Source organism: Pipistrellus hanaki (genome assembly GCF_964339955.1).
Source record: "Pipistrellus hanaki genome assembly, chromosome: 16".
In the NCBI taxonomy this organism is placed as follows: Eukaryota; Metazoa; Chordata; class Mammalia; order Chiroptera; family Vespertilionidae; genus Pipistrellus; species Pipistrellus hanaki.
In genome coordinates, this window is record NC_140518.1 from 30,357,329 (window position 1) to 30,375,748 (window position 18,420).

The 18,420-nt window shown below is 44.1% G+C and overlaps 1 protein-coding gene across 4 annotated transcripts in view; it reads right to left on the bottom strand.

Annotated features, from left to right (window-relative positions):
* Positions 1-18,420, bottom strand: part of BLTP2 (bridge-like lipid transfer protein family member 2) — a 29,696-nt gene that overhangs the window by 6,267 nt on the left and 5,009 nt on the right. For all 4 annotated transcript variants that reach the window (XR_014793060.1, XR_014793061.1, XM_084862824.1 and 1 more), the window contains exons 11-28: positions 18,270-18,415; positions 17,484-17,602; positions 17,226-17,389; positions 16,822-17,080; positions 15,681-15,886; positions 13,449-14,544; positions 12,837-13,028; positions 12,495-12,697; positions 12,229-12,347; positions 11,898-12,118; positions 11,191-11,381; positions 10,941-11,040; positions 10,603-10,805; positions 9,871-10,165; positions 6,263-6,420; positions 5,567-5,773; positions 799-898; positions 395-577 (exon numbers count right to left, since the gene is read on the bottom strand). Coding sequence is in view for 2 of the 4 variants with exons in the window: in XM_084862824.1 (XP_084718950.1) it covers positions 395-577; positions 799-898; positions 5,567-5,773; positions 6,263-6,420; positions 9,871-10,165; positions 10,603-10,805; positions 10,941-11,040; positions 11,191-11,381; positions 11,898-12,118; positions 12,229-12,347; positions 12,495-12,697; positions 12,837-13,028; positions 13,449-14,544; positions 15,681-15,886; positions 16,822-17,080; positions 17,226-17,389; positions 17,484-17,602; positions 18,270-18,415 (4,162 nt within the window). In the remaining 2 variants the exon portion in view is untranslated. The remainder of the gene's footprint in view (positions 1-394; positions 578-798; positions 899-5,566; positions 5,774-6,262; positions 6,421-9,870; positions 10,166-10,602; positions 10,806-10,940; positions 11,041-11,190; positions 11,382-11,897; positions 12,119-12,228; positions 12,348-12,494; positions 12,698-12,836; positions 13,029-13,448; positions 14,545-15,680; positions 15,887-16,821; positions 17,081-17,225; positions 17,390-17,483; positions 17,603-18,269; positions 18,416-18,420) is intronic.

Here is an 18,420-nt window from a genome sequence, read left to right on the forward strand (position 1 = left end):
GTAAACCAAAGTGAAATGTGGTTTTTTTGTTTTGTTTTGTTTTTTAAATTTTTAAAATATATTTTATTGATTTTTTACAGAGAGGAAGGGAGAGAGATAGAGAGCTAGAAACGTCGATGAGAGAGAATCATCAACCAGCTGCCTCTTGCACACCCCCTACCGGGGATGTGCCCGCAACCAACGTACATGCCCCTGACCGGAATCGAACCTGGGACCCTTCAGTCCGCAGACGGATGCTCTACCACTGAGCCAAACCGGTTTCGGCCCAAAGTGAAATGTTAATGTCCAGTACAGAGTAAGACTTTTAATAACACATTGCCTCAAAACCTCAAATAACTGTTTTCATAAGTTCCTTAGTACCCTCCTAAAAGCATTTCAAGCCCTGAATACCTACCTTCATGCTTCTTTAGGAGATCTTCCTTTTCCTGTTTCTCATGAACCTCAGGTGGCTTAATCTGAGTTGCCAGTTCAGGATCAATATCATGGCTGTAACTAATATAGTACATTCGACAGTTGCAGCGTGAAATGATCCGTTGGACTTGCTGGGCTTGTTGTGCCTCAGCTGGTTGGTTCCAATCTGGGAAGAGGTGGAAAAGAGAAAAGAGAAAGACATTCTCAACAGAGGTATTGCTAGCTATGTGTGATGTCTAGGGAACTCCATATACTTGCTTTCAATCTAGCCTAACACAAAATGGTCTTACTACAGTATTAGGAGTGGGTAAGGAAATCAGTACCCTATGGAATGCATATCTACTCCTAACCACATAATCATATGATGGGGAAGAGAGGAGAGCTGACCTGTGGTGGTGGTAACCATGCCTCCCACTGCCTGCCCGCTCTCCATCAGCTCTTGCACAGAGTCCAGACTACGTTCCCGGTGCTCCTCGATATTCTTCACCTGAAGACAGAGAGACATGCACCTTTCTTTTTCTTTTTTCTTTTTTTTGAAGAGTAACAGTTCATTTTTATTTTCTGCTGTTACAAACAAATTTAGAACCCCCTCCTGTAGCTACGGGGAAACAATAGAAATGAGAGACCCAAAGAGCTAGCACAAGTAAACACTTGGGCCCCCATGATGCTGTGGCAGCTCCTGTAGGTTCCATGCCTCGGGGAAGCAGGCACCCATAGGGACTCTAAGTCTTAGCCCCTGCTTACTCTATTGGGGTTAGCAAAAAGAAATGGGAGTAAAATGCGCCGCATGGTCCGGATCACCAGCAAAAGCTGCTGGAGACAGGAGGAGATGGAAAGCCGCAGTTGGTCAGTGTCTTCAGCAGTCAGGCAGATAGTAAGAAGACTGCCAGACACGGTGACCTCCTGGTGAGCTACTGCAGGGTGAGTTCGGGCATCCGGGGCCAGCAAATGGCAGGCGAACTCTGCCTCCATGGTTGATCTGAAGGGCACCAGGAGGGAGAACTGGAGCGGCACTGGTCTTAGAAATCTGACTAAGGGCGCTGACTCCGCATCGGAGCCCCCCACAGGAGCATCCAGTGCTGGGGCGACCTGTACCACTCCCATGACACAAGTACTGGCCTCCCCGCTGCCACCTCTCCCGGGACCCTGGGGGTTAATCCTCAAAGATACTTTTTCCATTGATTTTCAGGAGTGGAAGGGGGCGGGGGAAAGAAACATCGATTGGCTGCCTCCCGTATGCACCCAACTAGGGCCAGGGATTGAACCTGCATGCCAGGTACATGCCCTTGCTTGACTAGGAATCAAACCCAAAACCCTTCGGTGTTCAGGCTGATGCTCGGCTTGAAGGTATATTTGTACACCCATGTCCATAGCAGCATTATTCACAATAGCTAAAAGATGGAAGCAACCCAAGTGTCTATCAGTGGATGAATAAATAAGCAATATATTGTATTTACATACAATGGAACAACATTCATCCTTAAAAAGGAAATTCTGACATGCTATAACATGGGTGAACCTTGAGAACAATATACTAAGTGAAATAAACCAGTCACAAAAATACTGTTTGACTCCACTTACATGAGGCACTTAAGAGTAGTTAAAATCAAAGGTCAATGGGGAGGGGAGGGGACATATGCAATACTTTCAAAAATAAGGGGGGGAAAGAGTAGTTAAAATCAGAGACAGAAAGTAGAACGGTGGTTGCCAAGGTCTCAGGAAAAGGGAAGGTGAGGAGTTATTAACACGTATAGTTTTTTGTTGTTTTTAATCCTCACCTGAGGACATGCTTAGAGAGAGAAAGCGGGGTGGGGAGAAACATCGATGTAAGAGAGAAACATTGATTGATTCCTCCCATATAAGTCCTAATCAGGGATCGAATCCGAAACCCAGGTATGTGTCGGGAGAGTGAATCAAAGGGCAACCTTTTGGTGCACGGTCAGTGCTCAACCAAATGAGCCATTCCAGCCAGGCAATAGGTACTGAGTTTATAAGACAGAGTTATGCAATGGTAAGATATGTACACAGATAATTTAATTTTAAAAAATAAGCATATAAAAAAAAAAAAAAAAGACAGAGTTATGAAGATGGTTTGTAGCCCTAACCGGTTTAGCTCAGTGGATAGAGCATCAGCCTGTGTGGACTTAGAGGTCCCAGGTTCAATTCCGGTCAAGGGCATGTGCCTTGGTTGTGGGCACATGCCCACTGGGGAGTGTGCAGGAGGCAGCTGATTGATGTTTTTTTCTCATTGATGTTTCTAGCTCTCTGTCCCTCTCCCTTCCTCTCTGTATAAAAAAAATCAATAAAATATATTAAAAAAAAAAGTTGGATTGTGGTAATGGTTGTATAACATTTTTCTGGGCTGCAAACATCATACAGCTCCTCTGTTGCAGGGAGCAGGATGTCCTAGGACAGAGGGAGGTAGAGTCGATCACTGAACAATGGGTTGGTTGGAGTTTAGAGGGAGTTAGAGGTTCAAGCTCTGGCCAAGTGTGCCCAGGCGTTGCGCCTATGCCCCAAGTTTCTTGGAAACAGCTGAAATAACTTTTGTAACCTTTGGGTTGTCATTGTAAATGTCCTAACTCCCTCTTGTGGTTTTTTAGTATAAATTTGCTGTAACACCTGTAATCTGCACTGCAGTTTGGCCTTTACTGCGGTAGAGTGCTGCAACTGCAGTCACTGGCCAGTTTATTAAAGGCTCATAAATTTTGATCTCTGTCTCTGGTGGTCGTCTCTTGCGGGTGGCCCCATAACATTATGAATGTATTTAATACCACTGAACTGTACACTTAAAAATGGTTAAGAGGGTAAATTTTATGTTAATGTGTTTTATCACAAATTAAAAAGTTGGAGGGAAAATCAAATCATATCATGAGTAAAATTTTCATCAAAGACTAAATTTCCCACCCACTTTGGTATTCATGTGTTTTTTTGTTGTTGTTTTGTTTTAAAATATATTTTATTTATTTTTTTTACAGAGAGGAAGAGAGAGGGATAGAAACATCAATGAGAGAGAAACATCAATCAGCTGCCTCCTGCACACATCCCACCGGGGATGTGCGCGCAACCAATGTACATGCCCTTAACTGGAATCGAACCTGGGACCTTTCAGTCTGCAGGCTGACGCTCTATCCACTGAGCCAAACCAGTTTCAGTGGTATTCATGTTTTTGTGTTCCTGCTGTTTTCTGTCTTCTGACAAATCACACAGACACTATTGTCATCGGGGAAAGGGACTGAATTATTTTGACTGCCTAGCTGAAGTCAAATTGAATAAGAGAATGAGTGATATAAACCATAAGCAGATCTGTCAAGTCACACAAAAATTATATAGTAAAAGCAAGATCAAAGGTTCTTTCATCTAAGCCAAGGACATGCCAATCTAATATTATCACATCCTGAGGGGGAAAAGAAGGGTTCACTTGCAAAAGAAGGCATACCTAAAAGCAGCAGAGGCTCAGAAAATGCCAGGTTGGTAGAGCTTGCATAGCTCATGCTGTGTGAATAGATAACATCTTCTGTGCCTACCTTCTGAGACTACTGGTAAAGAGCACTGCTTGCCTGAACTACAGCGGTAATATATTGGCATGTCCTCTCATATTATCAATAACCTAACTACTTGGCTTGACATCTGATGAAATGCTTACTACTTTTTATAATAATTACACTAGATGTTTCCTGGATTGAGCCCTAAGGTCACTGGAGGAAGAAGCAGTAGCCAAGGAGAAAGAAGGGATAAGCTTTAACCCCAATGAATAGAATACCAAAAGATGTTATCACATTGGTCCTTATCAGACAGAGCTAGATCTAGTAACTCACTGGGTGTACCACACCCAGCACAACGTGAACCCTTAACCCCGTTAAATAAGTAATGACAATGCAGAATACTGACTAGGTACATCTCATAACCCTTAGATTTCCGAATAATATTATATCCTAGAAATTATAGTACAAATTTTACCAAGAAGCTAAGAAGAAAATTTACAGCCACTGCTCACAATCTCACCATCTAACAAAAAGATTATCTTACACATACTTCCCCAGACATACTGACTAAAAAAAGACTATTTTCCACTGAATAAAGCTTTTTATTTTTCAAAATACTTTCTCATTTAATCCTTTCAACAATCTTGTTAAGATGAAATATTAGAATTCCATTTTTCAAATAAAGGTGACTTACTCAAGGCTATTATCATGGCAAAGCTGGCATTAGAACTCTCATAATCTGACTCCTAGACAATCAGTCTTTCTAATCAAACTTATTGCCTTACTTAAAGAACCCCTCAATCATCTTCATTAAGAGTGATCAGAGCCCTAACCAGTATGGTTCAGTGGATAGAACGTCAGCCCACGGTCCCTCCCTGGCCCAATTGTGCACCGGTGGGGTCCCTCGGCCTGGCCTGCGCCCTCTTGCAATCCGGGATGCCTCAAGGGATTTCATAGAGCAACAGGCCAGGCCAAGGGACTCCACCAGTGTACAAACCCATGTACCGGCCTCTAGAGTGTGAGTGAGTGTGTGTGTGTGTGTGTGTGTGTGTGTGTGTAAATAAAGTGATCAGAGAAAAGACATAAAGCTTATCTAAAATTCTGACTTACACTCTAGCTAGTTTGGCTCAGTGAAAGAGCATCGGCCTGAGGAGTGAAGGGTCTTGGGTTTGAATCCGGTAAAGGGAACATGCCTGGGTTGTGGGCTCAGTCCCAAGTAGGGGGCGTGCAGGAGGCAGCCTATCGGTGATTCTCATCAGTGATATTTCTCTCTCTCTCTTCCTCTCCCTTTCTCTCTAAAAAAATTCCTACTTCTAAAAAAAATAAAATTCTGACTTACTGCCTGTTTTCAAGCTGCCTGATTAGAGTGATATTATTAATGGGGTCAATAAACTTTTCAAAAGTAAAAGAAGTTCCAACCCATTTTATTCTAGTGCTGGGCAATGAGAATTTCTCTTGCAATGCAAAGAACAGCATGAGATTTTTTAAAAATAAAAAATCTGTGTATTCACAGATACAGACCAGAGCTACAGTTCCTACATTAAGGTATTACCATTCTTCTACTAACATGGTAGCAATATGTACTGTCAAGATTCTTGTAATTATTCTGCTGGAAGGGACCAATAATGGAAAAAGGGATGTAATGGGCCTTCCCAGCCCGGCTGACTAACCTCCAACCAGAGCTGTCGGCCATCCTGCTCAGTGGGGCTGCTTTCCGTGGTGGCAAAGTACTGCATGCCATCCAGCAGGCAAGTCCAGGATGTCTTTTGCTTCAATGTATCACCATACCAAGCTGGATGATGTTGACACTGCAGCAGCTGGGCTTTAGCAGCAGACACAATGACACAACCTTCTGTCTCTGCTCCACGAAGAACCATCTATACCAGAGACAGAAGCAGAGTCATAGCACCAGAGCCACCAAGAAAGATGAGATTAGTTAGAGAATTGTGCCAATAACTGTAGCTGGGTCTAATTCTGGCCTACTGAGTGAACTCTACTGGCTTTTAGATATCGTAGTGAGTGGTTATCCCTGATACCTACTGGAAGGAATAATTTTTTGGAGTTCTATTTACCCATTCTTAGGGGAAGGTAAACACATGATTATGACCTAACCCAGTGGTCGGCAAACTCATTAGCCAACAGAGCCAAATACCAACAGTACAAGAATTGAAATTTCTTTTGAGAGCCAAATTTTTTAAACTTAAACTTCTTCTAACGCCACTTCTTCAAAACAGACTCGCCTCGGTTGTGGTATTCTGTGGAAGAGCCACACACAAGGGGCCAAAGAGCCACATGTGGCTCTCAAGCCGCAGTTTGCCGACCATGGACCTAACCCGTGTCCAAGTGCTCTGGTAAAAAGATGATACCTGGCAGTTGACCAGCTCAATTAGGCAGTTTCGGTTATATATATCATCCGTCTGGCAGGCAGCAATGCCACACAACTGGTCACTCACACCTGAGTCATCTTCTGTGAACACTACAAACCTATCTGTCTCTTCAATCAGCTTCTGCAACATGTAGGCACCTGGAGAGAAATAGGAAGCGGGAAAAGTCAGTTTCAAAGGGATAACATCCAAACTGATCTTCCTTCAATTTCTCTAGCTAGGCAAGGGCTAGGACATATTCTCCTTAATCTGCAATTCCACCCCTTGGCTCCTGAGGGTAAACAGGGTTGTCATTTCGTTTCCCCCTAGCTTTTAATAAAAATAACAGATTCCCAAGAGAAACTATGTAGAGTGGTAGTATTTTTTTCTCTTAGGCATATCCACCTCTAGATTAGGATCTCCACTGCCCCCCATTTTGCTCCTTTATTTTTTAAATATATATATATATTATTGAGTTTTTACAGAGAGGAAGAGAGAGGGATAGAGAGTTAGAAACATCAATGAGAGAGAGGCACTGATCAGCTGCCTCTTGCACACCCCCTACTGGGGATGTGCCCAAAACCCAGGTACATGCCCTTGACTGGAATCGAACCTGGGAACTTTCAGTCTGCAGGCCGACACTCTAACTGCTGAGCCAAACCGGTTTTGGCAATTGCTCCTTTATTTTTATTTTATTTTATTTTGTTTTTATTTATTTTTAAAAAAAATATATTTTATTGATTTTTTACTGAAAGGAAGAGAGAGGGATAGAGAGTTAGAGACATCGATGAGAGAGAATCATCAATCAGCTGCCTCTTGCACACCTCCTACTGGGGACGTGCCCACAACCAAGGCACATGCCCTTGACCGGAATCGAACCTGGGACCCTTGAGTCCACAGGCCGACGCTCTATCCACTGAGCCAAACCGGTCAGGGCTGCTCCTTTATTTTTAATTTCAAATTATTTGAAATGCTGTTTGTCAACCATTCCTTTCCATGTGAAACCACTCTCTTGCCATCAGTGCTATTGTGTTCTAGCCTCTCCTTCCCCAGGTCTCCTAAGGTCTATCCTTGGCATATTCCCATCCCTTTCTTACTCTCTTCTAATGAGTTTGTCTGACAGTGTTATGGTTAAAAGCACAGTCTCCAGAATTAGTCTAATCTGCCTCTGTTCAAGATCCCATCTCTGCTAGTTACTTGATGGCGACCCTCAGCAGCTTGCTTTAACCTGTGTTCTCAGTTCCTTGTCTGTAAAATAACAGAAACTATCTCATAAGGTTGTTGAGAGAATGTAATAGAACATAGAAATGTATCTTGCAGAGTACCTGCCGAACAGTAAGCAACTATTATTATCTCCTTTGCATGAACTCTTAGCTCTATCCTATAATTCCCAAGTCTATCTCTAGCCCTAAGCTTTTAAACCCTCATTTCCAGCTGTTAGCTAAACATTACTTTGATGTACTACTTGCACCAAACACTCAATATGTCTAAATCAACAACTCTATACTTTCCCAAACCTGTTTAGCCCCATTTTTGCTTTCCTCCTGTTTAACTCCTTTTTCCAAACAGTTTCCAAATCTCTTCTCTATCTATCCCCTCATCTTCATTCCCATGGCCTCTACCTAGTTCAGGCCCTTGTTGCCTTTGGTTGAGACACCACAATAATTTCCTAATTTGTCGCTCCACCTCCAGTTCCTTCTTTTCCAGTCCTCCTCTGCACCATTGCCATATTTATCTTCCTAAAAGTAAAAATCTAATGATGACACATCTTTATTAAAAAGCCTTCAGTAGTTCACCATTGTCTACTAAATAAGGACCCAAAACTCCTTAGCCTTGCATGAAATGGCTTTGATAATCTACCTCCAGCTTTCCTTAACAGCATCTTCTCATTCCTCTCTTTTAGCTACTCTCTATGCCAACCAAATAGACTGTTCACTCTCCTTTGAACACACTAAGCTTTACCAACCCCACCCTACTCAGTATATTCCCTCTGTCTTCAATGCCCATCGCTCTCCAATTCCACATGTTCAAACCATACTAAGCCTTCAAAATCCAGCTCAAATATTATTTCCTCAATAAAACCTTCCCTGAGTGCATTCCCTCCTTCACTCCAGTCAAGAACAACTTCCATATTCTTTCTTTCTTGTGGCATTTCATCTTGTTCTTAAACTCACCACGAACTTGCACCTGTCTGTACTTGCTATTCCCTCTCCCTAAAAATGCCCTTCTCTCCTCTTTCTTCACCTATCAAAACTCTTTACTAATTTTTTAAAAATATATTTTTATTGATTTCAGAGAGGAAGGAAGAGGGAGAGATATAAATATCAATGATGAGAGAGAATCTTTGATTGGCTGCCTCCTGCATAGATCATAGGTCAATGCTCAACCTGAGATGGATATTAAAAGATGAGTAAGCCCACCTAGCATGGCTCAAGGATTGAGCGTCGACCTATGAACCAGGAGGGCATGGTTCAATTCCAGGTCATTGCTGGCTTAACCCCCAGTGGGGGGGCATGCAGGAGGCAGCCAATCAAAGATTCTCTCTCATCATTGATGTTTCTTTAAAAAAATATTTTTTTTTTAATTGATTTTTTATGGAGAGGAAGAGAGAGAGTTAGAAACATCGATGAGAGAGAAACATGGATCAGCTGCCTCCTGCACATCCCCTACAGGGAATGTGCCTACAACCAAGGTACATACCCTTGACCGGAATCGAACCTAGGATCCCTCAGTCCACAGGCCAATGCTCTATGCACTGAGCCAAACTGATTAGGGCATCATTGATATTTCTATCTCTCCCTCTCCCTTCCTTTCTGAAATCAATAAAAATACATAAATATATATTTTAAAAGGACCCATCTTTATTATCATCTTCACCATAAAGGTTTTCTTGACTTCCCTAGGCTGATTTAAATACTTTCTTCTTGAACATTCTTACAAAGCATTTTCATAATGAAATAATAACTTGCATATCTTTATATCTACTAGTTTCTAAGATTCCTCCCACCTTTGTATCCCTAAGGTTTAGGGTCATGTCTGGTGTATTATAAAACTAAAATAAAACTAAAAAGAATCTATGAATAAATGAGTGATTGAGTGAATGAATGAACTAATCTTAGCTCATCCAGGTATGACAACTTGTTAAGGAACATATGTAGACTGTTATTCATTCTATATCTATCACTGAACCCAGCACAGTGCTCTGTGCCTGTTAAATACTCAATAAATATTTGTTGACTGAACAAAATAATTCATCAAAACACAAAACAATTCTCTAATTCTTTGCTTCTTTCCCTTATTCATTCTGTGTTGGCCCACCATTTCTTCCTGATCTTCCTCCTTGCCATAGGACCAGACCCTTTTATGCACTATATCAATGCTATTTAAGACTTGGGTGGCCTGATATGGAAAAATAATGGTTTCATCTCTACACCTAGATGGAACCAGCCATGATTTAGCGCTTTCAAACTCCTGTCCAAGCCAATGTATTTAATCTACAAAGCATGTCAAACTCAAAGGCTAACATGGGCCAAATAATGAGACATGCATCCTGCCCCGTGGGCCGTGAGTCTGACATGTTCTAAATTTAACCCAATGGAGTCCTCGCTTACCTCCTGATGACCCTTTATCAGGCTGTCCGCTAAAGCTTGGACTGCTGACAGGAGGTGGAGCTGGAGCACTGGTTGCCACACTTTGCTTTGGCTTTTTGGCTGGCATCTGGGGCTCAATCTTTAACCCTTTCAGGGCTTCAGTAGAGAGATTTCGTTTGAGTACAGCTGCCTTTTTGTAGCCATCATATAAACCAAAGGCAATGTCCCGATTAGTGGTTGTCCAGGAAGCCCGTAAATCTACCAAGTGCAGCTGGTGTGTATGAAAGGCAGGGTCCCCAACTCGAGTAGAGAGCTCCTAAGAAACAGGAAGAAAACCTCAGGGTAGCATGGAAATCCCCACCATTTCTCTTGGACCACAAATGCAAAAATAAGAAAACAATCTTATTGAATAAAAAAAAGGTAATTAGGTTTAGATTAGATCATGAGGGGGAAGCCCTCATGATGGGATTTGTGCCCAGAGAGCTTGAAATATCAGAGAGCTTGTACTCTTTTTGTGTCATGTGAAGATACAGAGAAATCTAGGCAGCCATCTACAAACCAGGAGGAGAGCCCTCACCAGAAGCTGACCATGCTAGCCCCGTGATCTTAAGACTTCTCAGCTCCCAGAATTGTGGGAAATAAATTAGGACTGTTTAAGCCACTCAGTCTATGGTATTTTGTTATGGTAGCCCGAGCAGACTAAGACAGGTACTGATACAAATAAGGTAGTAAAGAGACTGTTTCAGGCGGTACCTCCTCTGCTGTGCGATTGCTATGCCGTTGGTAGGTGAGGGAGGACAGGCTCAGTAGGTGGGTCTTTGTTACCAAGGGATCAAGGCAGTGATCAGCACTCTCTTCAGTGGGCGAGGCCATCAGATGAACAGTCACTTGACTTAAGTCACTAACCATCTGGGTCACACTCCAGTCAGAGATGAGGCGCCGCATCACTGTGCCCGCTGAGGAAAAGAGGCATACAGAGTCCATGCAGACCAGCACAGAAGAATAGTGTGGGACAGAAAGAAAAGGAAGGGAATTGAGAAAGCCAAAAAGGACAAGGAATAGGCTAAGAGAAATAAAGGGGTTTACCTTACCTTGAGGTATAAGCCGCTGAGTTCCCCGAGTGAAGACATGACCCTGACTGCACTCAATCTGGACACCCCGCTGCTGAGCAAATGAGGCCCAATAATGCACCTGGTAACAAGAGAACTTAACACTGAATGAAGAATGGCACTGGAGAGATGACTAAGTGACCAGGAAAGAAAAAAAACAAACAAAAAAAAACAAGTAAACAATGAAAGGGGAACAGAACTGAAGATGTCAGCAGGGGTGTCAGAGCCTGACCTGGAGCTGGGGAAAGAGTGCCGTAAAGGAAAGCTGCTTGTAGTGCTGGCCAAGTTTCTTCTTGCCGGGTTTCAGGTTATTGAAGAGCTTTCCCCTACAGATGGGCCTTGTGACACTAGTCCAAGTTGCCCAGAAGTTTTGCATCCAGCGCAGAGTACTGCTATACAGCAGAATTCGGGGCTGGGATATTGCTGCAAAGGAAAGGATAGACATTTCCTAGCTACAGTTAAAATATAGAGATGAATCGAAATCCTTCCTTAGCTCAAGTTCTAGATTTAAAAACCCAAACAGCACTCAGCCTCACACTAAATATCCTCAACACTCTCTCTTAATTTTATTGATTTCAGAGAGCAAGAGAGGAGAGGGAGCTAGAAACATCAATGATGAGATATAATCACCTGTTCAACATCCATGTGCCTACTAGGGATCGAGCCCGCAATTGGGCATGTGCCCTTGATTGGAATCGAACATGGGACTCTTTAGTCTATAGGCCGATCTCTATCCACTGAGCCAAACCAGATAAGGCAACACCCTCTCTTTTCAAAGATCCAACTTCTTTGCTTTCAGCAACCCTCTTCGAAAAGATGTTAACCCTAATCCTCCCTGCCCTTTCCCTATTCCCTTCCCAGAAGACTGAGCTGAAGTCCTCAGTGTCAAAGCCCACCCTCCCAGCTCTTCCTCCCCCTTGTCCCAGACCCAAGCCTCACTCCCGCTGTGCCGAGTCAGATCCATCTTGATGGAGAGATTGAGGTTCTCAGAGCGGAAGGCCCGGTAGGAGTCATGGAGCTGGCCCAAGGGCACCTCGGGCAGAAATTCTGGGGCCCGAAGAGTGACGCCATGGTGATCATGGGGGTTCCCGTGGCATAGCCACTGAAGGTCCAGTGTCATGCAGAGGTCAGGCAGGTGCAGAAAGCAGCAGTCATCATACCTGCCTCACAACAATCCCAATTTTCAGTGCCCCAGTCACTTGTAGACCCCTGGCTCTTCCCCACTCCCTCCACCCTGAGTCCTTTAAAGCCCCACCATCTCTCCACTCACTTAGAGGCTGTTCTCACGTTGACATCCAAGTCACCCTTGAACACAAACTGCCCAGGTTTCCAGTGAAATGACAGGTGGCTCCACTCCCAGTGCATATTCTCAGTTGTGTTGTATGGATCCTATAACCACCCCCAAAATCTTGGGTGAGACATGGATAAGAATATCACCCTCATCTCCCAAATCAGTACCTTTCTCTCTTCCTCCAAATGCTATACAAGCCCCAATCATACCATCCTAATAAGAAAACCACTCATCTGAACCCTCACCTCAGTAGCCAGCTGGTGCAGGTTCGCCTGTTCAACATCCATGTGCCAGTCCCCATGGAACAGAAGACGGCTCTTGTCCCACCATGGCAAGGGTGGGCTGGGGTCTGCTGAGGGCTTCGTCAAGAGGTCCACAGACTGGCCAATCAGTGTCCAGGCTGGATCCCAGCATGGGCCCCATACCACTGTGTACTGGAAGATTTCCGCTGGGGTAGAGGGGCAAAGGGTACAGCTTGTTACACAACTTCATCCCTCTCCTCTTCCTTCACTGCAGAAGGGCCTTAGCGTAGTATCTTCTTCCCCAGCCACCAGAAGATCCCAAACCAACTGCCCTCCTCTACTCACAGCGGAAGTCGTGGTAGAACTTGAGTGGGGGCATGTTCCTCTCTACTACCACATTACCCCATGGTAGCCCCAAGTGCAGGATCTGGCGCCGACGGGAGCAAGGCTGACCACTCTGTTCTGTGCCCACAAGTCGACCTATCAGCCGCCAGTCACGGATCTCAAACAGGTACCGGGGGTAGTCTCTTATCCGAACTGTTATAAGAAAGATACACACTGGCTATTCAGGGGACGGTGTCAGCATACTCAGGCATTTTCTCCCCTGCCACTACTTTTACCCACCTATTTTACAAATTCAACTGAGAAAAAAACAACCCAGTAGATGGCAGAAAAGCTGAAAAAGGGCATTGAGACCCTGAACAGATGGTGAGAGGAATAAGACAGATCTAAGAGACACACTAACCCTAAAGATGACTGAGTTAGTTGTTCAAGTTAGCCTAGTAGTTTCAGGGTGAAATTTAGGAACAAAGAAAGGTATGAAGAGCCCACACCCATCCCACTCCACCCATCCAAAGACAGCGACGGTTCCCAATATAACCGAGCTTCTCTGTAATCACTCAAAGAGCTCCTTGGAGCTCCAAGGGCAAACACCAGGCTCTGCAAATAAAGACTTACCCAGGAAAGTCTTGACACTGCACTTGAGCATACGGCACCACTGAATAACATGATCTACTCCCTCAGCAGGAAAAGGGCTGCCTGGATCAAGCTCTCGAACCTGCTCTATCACACGTTCAGGCCCATGGAAGGAGGCATCTGCCAGAGCCACCAGCTCTAGCCCTGCCACGCTCCAAGTGAGCAGTGCCCGGCGCATGGGTGTGTTGCCATAGAGTCGACGGGAGCGCTGGATGTAGATTTCGATGTTTTTGTGTTCCAAAGAGGCATAGAGCTCCTCAATTTTGCGGGCTGGTAGTAACTCCCCATGCTGTTTGCGAAGGGCAGCCACTTTGGCATCCAGCAGCTGCAATCTTTTGGCACTCTCCTTACTTTCATCCTTCATCAGCTCATAATTATCTCGAAGTTTCACCTCAAAAATGTCATCCAGGAAAACCCATGAGAAGTGCTGAACTTTCAAAAGTAGGTCAGGTGGGAGTGGGGCAGGGCTTGGAGAGGCCTGAGCAGGAGTTCCTCCTCGATGGAGCCCCTTAAGCCATTTCTGAACTCCCACAGCCTCATCCAGAGTTTGAGAAAAATCATACTGATAAGGAAACTCCACGGAGACTGAGCCGAGGGAGAGGAGCCAAACACGGTTCCGGAGGGTCTGCAGCATAGGCAAGGGGTTCCGGTGGAGGATCATCTCCTCTAGCTCAGGTAGCAGCTGCACCTCCACCTCCTTGAAGTTGAAAATGCTATTGCCATCAAAGCCAGCAGCCAGCTCTGGGCAGTAAGCCTGAAATGAACCTCCATGCCGGCTCAGTGACACACTTTCTGCAGCCAGAGTAATGAACTTGTCTTCGGCTACAAAAGCAGTCAGCTTGGCTGTGTTCACCTCCAGTGTCAGGTTTAGCAGCCGCTTTGAGGGAGATGTTTCGGGAGGTGGGCATTCTCGCGCAGAAGTGGGCCCTGGAGTCTCCAGTGGAAGGAGTGGAACAGTCTCAGGAAAGAGAGTGGCTCTCAGTAAGTCTCGGCACTGCAGGGTGGCCAGGATATGCTGGTACAGGTACATGTGATCTGGGGGGCTCCAGAGTAACGTAAGCCCTGCACCACACTGAACCTTCAGGAAGCAAGAGAAAAGGATCTGTCAATTATCATTACCATGTCCCAGAACAGAAGGTAAGACAGAGGTTATTATACATGCATATATGACCCAAGGACCATCTCCAACTAGAAGTCTTTCCTGAGTAACCACATTAATTAGTCCCTTGCCGTGTTCTTAGCACCAAGAGCACTTAAGAGCACTCACACTAAAGTTCTCCTCAACTGGATTCTAAGCTGCCTGAGAGTAGGGACCATGTGTTTTAATTATTTGGCACCTACCAAAGTATATCCAGTATATACAGCACATACTCATTAAACCATTGACTTTATGTTTCTGCTCATAAGTTATCTTTCAATAACCGCCACACTATATCATAACCACTGCAACGATCAATTTAAAAATGTTTCATACACATTTTTACTAAATTCTAGTATAAAAGTAATGAACACATAAATCAATAGAGCAAACTGACTTATGTGAAAGTATGCCTCAAAGAAGGGAGCAGCTTGAAAAATAAAATTGGTTCTGAGTAAGTGGGCAGAGAAAATTTAAATTCCAGAACAGGAAAATTCCTTTGAGCTCCAGCCTCTGAAAAGGAAACTCTTCAGTTTCCAGAGGAAGTTGATGTCTAACAAACAGGAAGCTATCCCACTCTCCTCCTGAGAGGGTCCCACGTCCATCTAACACCCTGAGAGAAAGGTATTGAAAGCCTCTGGAAACTTACCAGCACTTCCATCTTCCAGCCTTTGGGTGAGCTGAGAGCTTCAGCAACATGACACAAGATTATGATCTTTAAAAAGCCCCTTATTTTCCCGAGCTATGCACCAAAATATTTACAGTGGATATTATGTATCTGCTTCAAAATAATCCCAGAGCCAGAGGGCAGGAACAATTGGTGGAAGTGTAGATGAAATAAGTTGGTCATAAGCTGTTAATTATTGAAGCTGGGAATGAATACACGAATAGTCCCTCTAGTTTTACATATACTTTAAATTTTATAATGAAGGGTTTAAAATGCTTAGAACAAGCCAGGAGAAAAGAACACAAGGTGCTGTGTTTCTCACAGATGAGTTTTACATGACTCAAGACTGGGAAATGCTCTAAGTCTATGGAAAACCCAATGTGATTCAGCCTCCCTCCGGAAGCATTACCTCTAGAGAGCGGATGCTGTTGTGGTAGGTGATGGAGAGCATGGAGAGGCTGAGCACTGGAGCAGGGATGTCAGGAGCCTTGCAACAGGGCTGCATCTTCTCTGTCACTGACTTCACCAGTGCAAGCACAAGTCCTTGAATACCCACAGTGGAGGTTTCAGCACTTCCCAGGACAGTCAGTGTGTCTAGTCGGACCTCTGAAGCACCTAACATCCAGAAACCATGCCAGCCTTGATTCTCAGCTCTCTAATGGCAACTTCAGTCCTCACTCTCCTTTGTTATTCTCTTCACTCTAGTTATCTTTATTCACAACACCTCCCCCACTTCGTTTCTCATGTTTAAGGGAAAATTTCCCTTTCCCATCTTAACCTAAACATCTGACAAGGCCAAATAAGTTCCCTAACTCCTACAAATTGCCCAGAAATACAGCAGTTACTCATCACACAAGGAAAAAAAGAAAACAAACAAATACTACATGCATCTCATTCTCTTGATCAGACATCCAGGCTGTCTTTTTCTTACATATCTTGTTTAATACTTGCCTTTTATAAGCCCTTAAGAAATATCGCCGAGACCGGTTTGGCTCAAGCAGGGGTCTTCAAACTACGGCCCACGGGCCACATGCGGCCCGCAGAGGAGTCTGATCCAGCCCGCCAGGTTTTTTGGGCAGTGAGCGCAGCCGAGGTGTTACAGTAGTAATTAGTAGTTCATATAGTCCGGCCCTCCAGCTCTCTGAGGGACCGTGATCTGGCCCCCACTTTAAAAAGTTTGAGGACCCCTGGGATAGAGCGTCGGCTTGGGAACTGAAGGGACCCGTGTTCGATTCCGGTCAAGGGCATGTGCCTTGGTTGCAGGCATATCCCCAGTAGGGGGTGTGCAAGAGGCAGCTGATTGATGACTCTCTCTCATCGATGTTTCTAACTCTCTATCTCTCTCACTTCCTCTCTGTACAAAATCAATAAAATATATTAAAAAAAAAAAAAAAAAGAAATACCAAGAAGCCTAATTCTAGTATTTCATCCTCTAATTCAGAAAAAATCCAAATAATAAGCTCCATTAAATTAGAAGAACAGATTGAATCTGCATAATGTGCTTAGGTTATAAACTACCCACTTTGGTATAGACTTCCTGTCCTACTTACCAACGAGGGCAGAAAGGGTGAACAAGTTCATGTCCTCCACCTTCAAGTCCACCTTCCACAGTAATGACACAGACTCCCCGAATGAAGATTCCCTAGACACTGCTGACTTCCCAGATTGTGGGCCCATCAAGGATAAGATCCGAGAGAGACATTGGGCACAGGTATCTGATGTTTCTACCTGCAGTCCTCGGATGGTACAATCAAGAAAGAGGGTATCCGATTGGGTGCTAGACAGGCTCAGAGGCTGGTTATAGCTACCCTGGAAAAGAAGCAGAGGGACTCCATTAGGAGCATGCAGACACACAGTTCTGTAATGTCCTAATGCACTGCCTGCTGCCAAAAAGGTGCTACATGCTCTAAAGCAGGGCAGAATGAGGAAAGTGCATGGGCCCCTGTTCACCTACCTGTAGTGTGAAAGAGTCCAGGACAAGTGCCTCACCCCAAACATGCATATTGGGTGGGTGTGGTGCCCGCTGAATGTGAGAGTCACTGCCCACCCGCCAGCAGAGGTGGTCCACAGTTAGGATGCCCCGTTGATGGATACTCTGGGGCCGCAGATGCTGATAATCTAAACAAAGAAGGCAGGAGAGAGGCGTTCTATGGAGCCACTGTGACCATCAGTTGGGTCCAGGTCTTGTTCCTTTTACATCCCAGAGCCTTACCCAGAGAGATGGAATTGAATCCCAAGGCAAAGGGCGGTGTATCTCCGAGCTGAATGGAAATGTTGACATTGGAGATGGAAGTGCTAAAGATGATGGGAGCCAGGATTTGGGGGAAAGTTCTGTATAGGGATAAGACATCATTGTTTGATAAAGGAAGAATTGCAGCTTCCTATCATGGAAGCTCTCAAAAATCAGCGTGAGTTTTGTTGTGATTTTTAGGAACAGATGTAACTAGAAAATAAAAAACTAAACTATTCAGTTCAGTGTTACTCCCAACACTTAATCTGCAGGGATGCCAGAAAGATATTAGGTTGAACCATATGAAACTGCCATTTCATAGGTCATATATGGTGAACATCAGCATATCGCAGAATTCAAACTTCTACAACCAAAGAGCATCACTTCCAAACTATTAACCTTAAGTTTTCTATGCAACACAATGCAAGCACTACACAAAGAGAGATATAGCACAGCTAATATGATCTGACACCTTATCATCTGAGGTAGACAAGATACTGTTCAACATTTAAGTTCAGTTTTGCAAACATTTATTTTGTTTAAGGTACTGTGCTAGGTACTGAGGACATAAAAGAAGAAGACATCATCCTTCCATTAAAGAACCTAATCTAACGGGAAGATACATAAAATAGGATTATTATTGAGACTGGGACATTGAAACTGAAATTTAGAACGATCAAACAGTCAAATACGTATTACACATAAGACACCACTTTAAACCAAAATAATCCACCTGATGAAATGGTAATTGAAAAAGATTGCACTGACCTTTTTTTCCTTTGCTTAAGAACAGATGAACTAGACCCTTGGGTCTCAAGTGCGAGCATGTGCATCCAGTGAGAGAATTCCTGGTGCCGGTAATGAATGATACAAGTGTTCACAACCAGAGAGGCTGAGAGGTCGATGGTAGTCACCTAAA